General features: G+C 35.5%; 1 protein-coding gene across 4 annotated transcripts; it reads right to left on the reverse strand.

Moving 5' to 3' along the window:
* Window positions 1–1,627: 1,627 nt before the first annotated feature.
* Window positions 1,628–6,878, reverse strand: LOC111384851 (CCR4-NOT transcription complex subunit 3-like). Of its 4 annotated transcripts, none has more exons than XM_023009185.1 (9): window positions 6,685–6,878; window positions 6,124–6,590; window positions 5,801–5,965; window positions 4,710–4,878; window positions 3,474–3,619; window positions 2,887–3,168; window positions 2,664–2,798; window positions 2,345–2,520; window positions 1,628–2,026 (listed from the first exon to the last, which is right to left on the reverse strand). In XM_023009185.1, exons 2-9 carry the CDS (start codon window positions 6,370–6,372, stop codon window positions 1,960–1,962), a joined length of 1,389 nt encoding a protein of 462 aa, XP_022864953.1. In that variant the 5' UTR covers window positions 6,373–6,590; window positions 6,685–6,878; the 3' UTR covers window positions 1,628–1,959. The 4 variants fall into 4 exon arrangements, with proteins under 4 accessions (XP_022864953.1, XP_022864955.1, XP_022864954.1 ...); XM_023009187.1 differs by having other exon boundaries at window positions 4,710–4,776; window positions 6,124–6,596; XM_023009186.1 differs by having other exon boundaries at window positions 4,710–4,779; window positions 6,124–6,596.
* Window positions 6,879–7,779: the final 901 nt, after the last annotated feature.

Here is a 7,779-nt window from a genome sequence, read left to right on the forward strand (position 1 = left end):
TCATCATTGAACATCGGCACTTCACATTAATTATCTTCCAATGAATTTTTCAATAAGACGATGATTCTAAGATTTGGTTATAATTCATGTAATACTAAGAGTGTGTTTGATTGACATGAAAAATATTACCTAGAAAAGAAAATATTTTCCATCTTTTGTGGAAAATAAAAACCACCTCTACCCAACGAAAATATTTTCCTTAAAAATAAGGAAAATTAGGCATATTTTCAAAAATTGAAAAATATTTTCCATAAAAAAAAATAGCAATCAAACACTCAAAGTAGGAATTTGGGTGAAAAACTGATATTTTCCATAGAAAATAAATGTAATCAAACACACCATAAATGTATTAATGTGGTGCACGTTTACGTGCTAAATGTAATACATATATACACAAATTAAATTGCATATTAAAATTTTGTGAGGAGAATCATTTTATGGATAGTTTTGTTACAAGTCATAGTTAGATTATTTCTAATATTGCTTGACTACTTGTTTTATTTGATTGACACGCATATTCATACATATATTGAAGAGTTTATTGAATTTATCTACCAACAAACTATATGATGGACCTAAGATTGGTCGTGAAAAATATTTATTAAAAAATAGGAGTGTGGCATAATTTCCTCAACAATAAATGCATTCATGTAATAATAGGGGTGGATTCAAGATCATACAAAAAATAACAAAAAATAAATAAATAAAATTCATGCCGTGCTAATGTGCCCAAAAATAAAAAAGTAAAAAAATATTACACACAAAAAATATATTTTTTACATAAATTTTTTTGTTCATAGCAAAAATGAAATGGGCTGGGGGCTGGAACGGGCTGTAGCCCAACCCAATCCCCCCTAAATCTGCCCATGTGTGATTCACATATATTCATACGCACTAAATGTATTAGTAAAGGTGTGCAGATTAATCAAATTAAAAAACATACTAAACCCCCGTTTGACCCCATTATTTAAAATTACCCCATTATTTAAAATTTGAATAGTTGGAATAGTATTATTATTATTATTATTATTATTATTATTATTATTATTATTATTTTTAAGAATGTGGTTAAAAATGAAGAAATTTTTTGAAATTACGTATAATATTATTTTATTAAAAAATATGTGACTAATAAGAAAAGAGAGAAATAAATTATAATTTTAATGAGGACCAAGCAGGGACTAAAGTATCAAAAGATGAGAATCATTTCAAGGACAATTTTATCCAAACAATATTTAGGCCTGTTTGGGAGGGATTATAATAATTGATTTTTTGACCGTTAAAAGAGAAGTATGATCCACTTGTGAGAGAAAAAGTCAAATTACAATTGAAATAGTAAAATAACGGTTAAAAAATTAATTTTTTGGGATAAAAAATCTCTCCCAAATAGGCTGTTAGACCCTTTCAATAGCACTCTTATTCGATTTTTTTTGGTATTTGTCTGCCATGTATTACTGAAGGGTTCATTAACCATCAACACTCCACATTAATTACTTCTCAACGAACTTTGATTAAGATGGATCTAAGATTTAAGTATGATTCATGTAAATGTATTATTATGGTATGCATACATTGAGTGAACGGTTTATTGGACGTCCACATCAATTATCTTCCAACGAACTTTGCATAAGAACACATTAATTAAACATCGTATTAAAAAGTCTCATGAGATGAGAATTATTTTTATGTACAATTTTATCCAAGCTAACATGATTGTTCAACTAACTAAATAGGGTTATCTATTAGCTGGTTTATCAAGATGCTTCATAGTATAAAATGCATTGATCAGTCCCCATGGAGTTAATTGAGAAAAGCAAATAACATTTGTAAATCCAAATGGCCATACTGTGTCAATGAAAGTAACATATAAACGTACATGTTACTTGAAGTTGGGCGGGTTCGGAACGGTTTGAACCAGCATAGAATGATGGACAGGGTAGAAGATGCTATATTCAGATTCTACACGATAAGTTCATCTTCCAGAAAATTGTATTCAAATATGAACTCAGTCTTGATTCTCTGGCACCTGAGAAAAGCAAAGACAGAGAAGTAACTGAAAAGCATGAAAGGATATATTTCTTAAAACGAGATCAGAATTTCGTCCGCCATAAAACTATACACACTCGCAGACTCACATGCAAAGCCAAAGAAACTATTTTTATTCAGTTGAGGGGTGAATGCTTTCAATAATTAAAGCTAGTAATTGTAATGACATGATGACAGGACTCGGTGCTTGAGATTGCGAGATTCTAAAGGTTTTCGGTTGGAAATCAATAGAGTTACTCTGCAATAAGTAAATGGAGTATAATGCACAAATGGACATCCATAGTTTGAATAGACATACCATCCATGTTGTTCATCATTGCCATGGAAATCAAAGTACACATATGTCCCCTTTTCGAAATCATCTGTGGCCACTTTTGGCTCCTCGTGTCGTTGGAACCATGTGTTGTACTTTCTGTGGTATCTCCAAGATTGCTTCTTCAATTCCTTTGCAGCCAGATATTGCTGGTAAGTATTCTGCATATGTGAAAACAAAACCACTGAAACTACTAAAAATTCAAGATGCAATGAAAAATGAAAGACCTTTAAAACCAAAAGAGAGAGAGAGAGAGAGAGGGGAAAAATGAAAGATAAAATGAAAAATAAGACATCCAAATAACCTGTTGGTAGTAAAATGTAAAAAATAGAGTATCGGTGCCATAAGTATCAGATCCAAGGCGTTCCCAGAAGGCAGGATTATTGACAATAGGTGCCTGTACTTGAGGAAAGCTTGAAGGGGTGACTGCAGGGTGTCTCTGTATATAGCAGAAGAAAACACTGGATAATTTAGTGAAGAAAAAAAAATCAATGAATAACAAAATTTGGCAAATGTGAATTTCATACTGGGGTATAGCTCTTAGCACGCTCAGAATCTTTGGGTTGAGGAAGTTTATAGTATGCAGCCTCCAGCATCTGCAAATTGTACAACTGATCATGAAATCCTCCAGGATTTGCAGCTGACGCAGTGATACTATCACCAATGGCACCAAGGTCGGAGACACTTCTTCTACCAATAACACCAAGAGTTCCAGAAGGTGGATTAGATTGCAAAGGTTGCCCTGGAGAAAGATCAGTATCCCTCATCACCTGAGACGTTTCAGCAAGTGAGCCAGCAACTCCAGCTTGCTGCATAAATAACAGCAGCTTAGTTGATTGCATCATTGTTTGACAGAGAATAACATAACAACACCACCAAAATAACTGCAGTATGAATAAACCAAGTTATTGAATACCATAAGAAAAACCAATGAATTTCGAGGCAATTGCCACCCTAAAGTCAATTTCATTTTTATTTTCACTTTGGGGGTGTTGGAGGGCCAAAGATCTGGGCATCTATGCTACACATTGTGAAGACACGAGGAATTCAAGTACATCATCGATAATAGGTCCCTCCGCAGTTGTAAATGGAAACTAAAGATGTTTAAACGTACAGGTGCATCCAAAGTGTAAGAATGTTTCAACTCATCCTCTTGCATGAGATTCTTCCCAAGCACAGAGTTTGAACCAGATTCTGCTGCTGATCCTTCAGAAATAGCTTGTTGCTCCGGCAACTCCTCAACTTTTGTGAGTCCTGCATCTACACATTTACAAACGACATCCAATCATCAAAAGATGGTGTAATGGCCAAATAACCTTCCAAATAAGTTTATTGAATTCAGTGATCTCATGATTATTACCACATGCTTATGACTTTAGATGCTACAATTCACGTTGTATTCTAGCCGAAACAATAGAAAACACTTTGCAACATATCCTGGGATTTGTGCCCGTAAATTTCCTTTTAGTGATGAATATTAAAAGAATGGGCATAGTTGCCGGTTCTAATGCTTGGTATCACAAGATATCATGTCGGCAAATGAAACTAATAGCAATGATATTTATTATATAAATAAGTATCGTATCACATATATTTGTATACCCATACCAAGCTTAATTTCATAATCATGATATTTTTCCCCAGAAATTGTGCCAATAGTATGATTATCGCATTTAGCAGAATTAGTAAGATATGGGCTATCGAGAAGAAGTTATAAAATTTCATGGAATTCCTTCAATGGCGTAGACCAAAGATTTGGTCTAAAATTAGCTGAAGATACAAAACTGACCTGTCTCTCGAATTATTTGAACTTCTGGACTACAAAAAAGTTACCAAAATAGATATTTACATCTCAAGTATTGTGCTTCACATTTGCCTTTCCCTAAGAACAAACAATATACTCATTTTCCATTCAAAGCAACTTGGGAGCTTGCACTTAAAAGGTACTAACAAACAGTCTTTGATTTCTCAAGTGAATTCTCTTTTTCCCTCTTTTTTATTTTTATTTTTAAAGTTATGATTTTATAGATTAGGAATGAGAAACTGTCATCTCAGACAATCCAATTGGGATGCCCTAGACTTGACATGTCACTTGGCAGGAGTAACATGAAGCTCAGGTTAGGGATAGTACGAATAAAATTTCTCTTATGTGAGCAGTCTTCTTAAAGAGAAGCATTTGCGGATTGAGGGATAGAGCTCTTGGAACAAGAAACAAAATCAGTCACAAATGAACATCAAATCTAAAAATTGATTTAACTCAATATTCAAAGCTTTGGCATGTTAAGTGCCATAACCGCTACACGATAAAAAATATGAAGGTCATAAACTCTAACAATTAATAAAAAATTACCAGCCTCCCTAGATATTGTGGACATTGGCGCCTGGTGATTAGATGGTTGATGGACTGCACTTGGCTGCTGCTGCAATGAAGTGGGTGATATAACATTGTTAAGACCTGCAGCTTGGACGCTAACTCCCAAACTAAGCTGAGGAGCGACTGATGAGCTTTGAGAAGTGAACTGAAATTATTACATTATGTCAAGCACAAATTTCATACATCGAGAAAGCCAATGGAAAAGATTTTGAACATGATTGGCAAAGCTTATTGCTTGTTTTAAAACTTGGCTAAAATTTTATCAACTTTTCAACCGGTCAAACTTCAATTTTAACTACACACTTCATAAGACCCCACTTATTTCAGCCTTTCAACCACACACTTCATTAACTTGTATCAAAATCAGCCAAAAAATTTATCAAAGCTTTGTCACAGACCCTTGATAATAATTTATTAATTTAAGTTACTCAAACATACTTTTATCGATAAATTTCATAGGACCCCCAACTTACTACCCACTTATTATCAAGATATTCCAAAAGACCCATAGCTCATAAGCACTTTGTTCTAAGAAATTGCACTATACCAAATCTTCTTCACTCTTCATTATATTGACTTGAAAAGGTACTGGGAGTCGTTAAAAAAAATAAAAAAATAAAAAAATTGCAATGATGCCGTAAATCTGTCTATAACACTTAGCTCCCAAAGATTACAGTTTTGCCTAAAAACAATTTCAATAAACTACAATGCCCCCATTTAAAAGATATCAGAGGATGACTCTGAAATTTAACCAATCGTATGAGCGTATGTAAGTGAAAAAAGTGGTCAGACAAAATTCCTAACATTGAATGTATCAAAGAATACATAATCCTCAGTGTGTGTGTGTGTGTGTTGGAGGGAGTGATGTTCCGTCAAAAAATATGTAAGGAATAACCCACAGGATTCATATATTCATCCCAATAAATCAAATTCCATCCAACTTCAAATAAACTTGTTGTCTAAACGTTCACACAAAACTTGGTACAGAAGAGGAAGAAAACAAAATTCAGAATGCAAACGCAACGTAAAAGGCAGGAAACAGCATGAAGGAACCCCAAAGAGAGCACCTGCTGCAAGAGTGGGTTCTGTTGCTGAGTGGCGTACTGTTTTCCTCCTGCAAGAGAAGGCATCCCAAGAAGATTAGTCTGACTATGTTGCTGTACCTGCTGATATCTTTGCAGAAACTTCTCTCTCTGATCAGGAGCAATCTCTGTTCTGCCACGGAGCTGCCCCTGAAGATCCAGAGAAATATTAATACGATTATATATGAATGGATTGCAGAAAACAAACAATAGTAAAAAATCATAATTTTAGAACATCCCTTCCCTTTGAGATTATAAAGATGCACAAAATGCAAAGCAAAAAAGAGATGAGAGAAAATTGCATATACCGCTTCATTTGGGTTCTGAAAGGAACTTCCAGGCCTCCACTGCATACCAGCAACTCCGGATGGAGAAAAAACCCTGCCACCCATAACTCCACCCTCACTAGCATTACCAGTATCTGCTGAGCCCAGTCCATCATTAGCCTTGGCAGCTTGTGGCAAGACCATTCTGTTACCCACAGGGGAAACAAGAGACTGCATCATACTGCCATTCCCCAATCTATCATCAGGACCCAAAATGTTTCTTTTCCCCATTTCAGAAGCTGAAGGGAGAGCTCCAAGGGCTCCACTGCTGGAAATTGTAGTACCAGAACTAAGTGGGATAGTAGAAGAAGGTTGGCTGGACAGAGCACCTCTACTAACAGCCCTTAATCCAGTTTCAGGAAGAGCTATGGATGGTTTATGACAAGGGACGGTTTCCTCTTCCTCTGCCACAGTTGACACGGTAACTGCAGGTGAATCAACAACCACACCTGCAACTTTTAGAGAAACAGAAGGGACTCAGGCCTGAAAGAATAACAAAGGAGCTGATTCAGCAGCAAGGTTGAAGTTGAGCCATTTTAGTACCAGGATTAGCTTGGCTTCCTAATGGTGTTTGTGGGGCAGAAGAACTGAGCTCACTATTTTTAAGAGGTGGGGTTTTTGCAACTGTATCAGAGTTACTGTCCTGGGAAGCTGTTTCATCTACTTGTTCTTGAACAGAAGCGCCCTGTAGGATTGAAGTAGTAGCTGTGGCCTGGAGATAGCATCAAGTGATACTATATGTCAGATGCATCCACAAAATGCACAAGCACTCAGAAAAGCAAAATGAGTTAATAATGATGCAGAAGGAACTTGGCAGTTCATTGTAGGATAATGATGCAGAAGCAACTGGGTCTATGTTACACCATGCCCCTACTGCAATGCATTTCAAGTTTCTGTAAAAAGCTAATGATATGTTGCTAACTTGCTGTTTTGTTTGTCTCTCAATGGACTAATTTCCTTTTTCTATTTGATTCACCAAAACAGTTTTGAAACACATGGGCAGGTTGATTCAAGCAATCCATAGTCACATAAGATCTCCATTGGAGGAGATGTGAACGGGCATGTGAAAGTCAAGAACCGAGATAAGATATTTATCTTGAAGGAATTTGAATGATAGCATGAAAAAGGTAACTTCTGGCAACAAAAAAGTACCCAGGAATTTTGGTTTTGGGGATTGGAACAAAGCAGGTAACATTTTTTGAACTTTGCGATTGACTTTGATTTGGGATCATCAAATACTTGCTTCAATTACATTGTCACTAACTTTTAGAAGTGTGCAAAATTTTACTCAAATAATCAATGCTTACTTGGATAAAGGACTGTAAGTCTATTAAGTGAGAGCCTATCTAAGCAACACAGGTTAGTGATATTTGATGTCATTATTAAGATATGGAGAAGAAATACCAAAAAATTCCACTTCAAGGAGGTGGAACATGCAATGAGCAATACAAGTGACTCTAAATGCGAAAGATTTGAAGAAATATAATCGAGAAAGTAGCTCAATATGGAATGAAGTGGCTGGTGGTTTTAAAACCCACCAAAGAAGTATAGGAGTGTCAAAGGTAGAGGCCTGCCTAATAAAGAAATATGGTGGACCAAGAAGTTTCAAATGGCTGTCAAGGACAAAAGAGAATGTTA

Source organism: Olea europaea, unplaced genomic scaffold (genome assembly GCF_002742605.1).
Source record: "Olea europaea var. sylvestris unplaced genomic scaffold, O_europaea_v1 scaffold3025, whole genome shotgun sequence".
Classification (NCBI taxonomy): Eukaryota; Viridiplantae; Streptophyta; class Magnoliopsida; order Lamiales; family Oleaceae; genus Olea; species Olea europaea.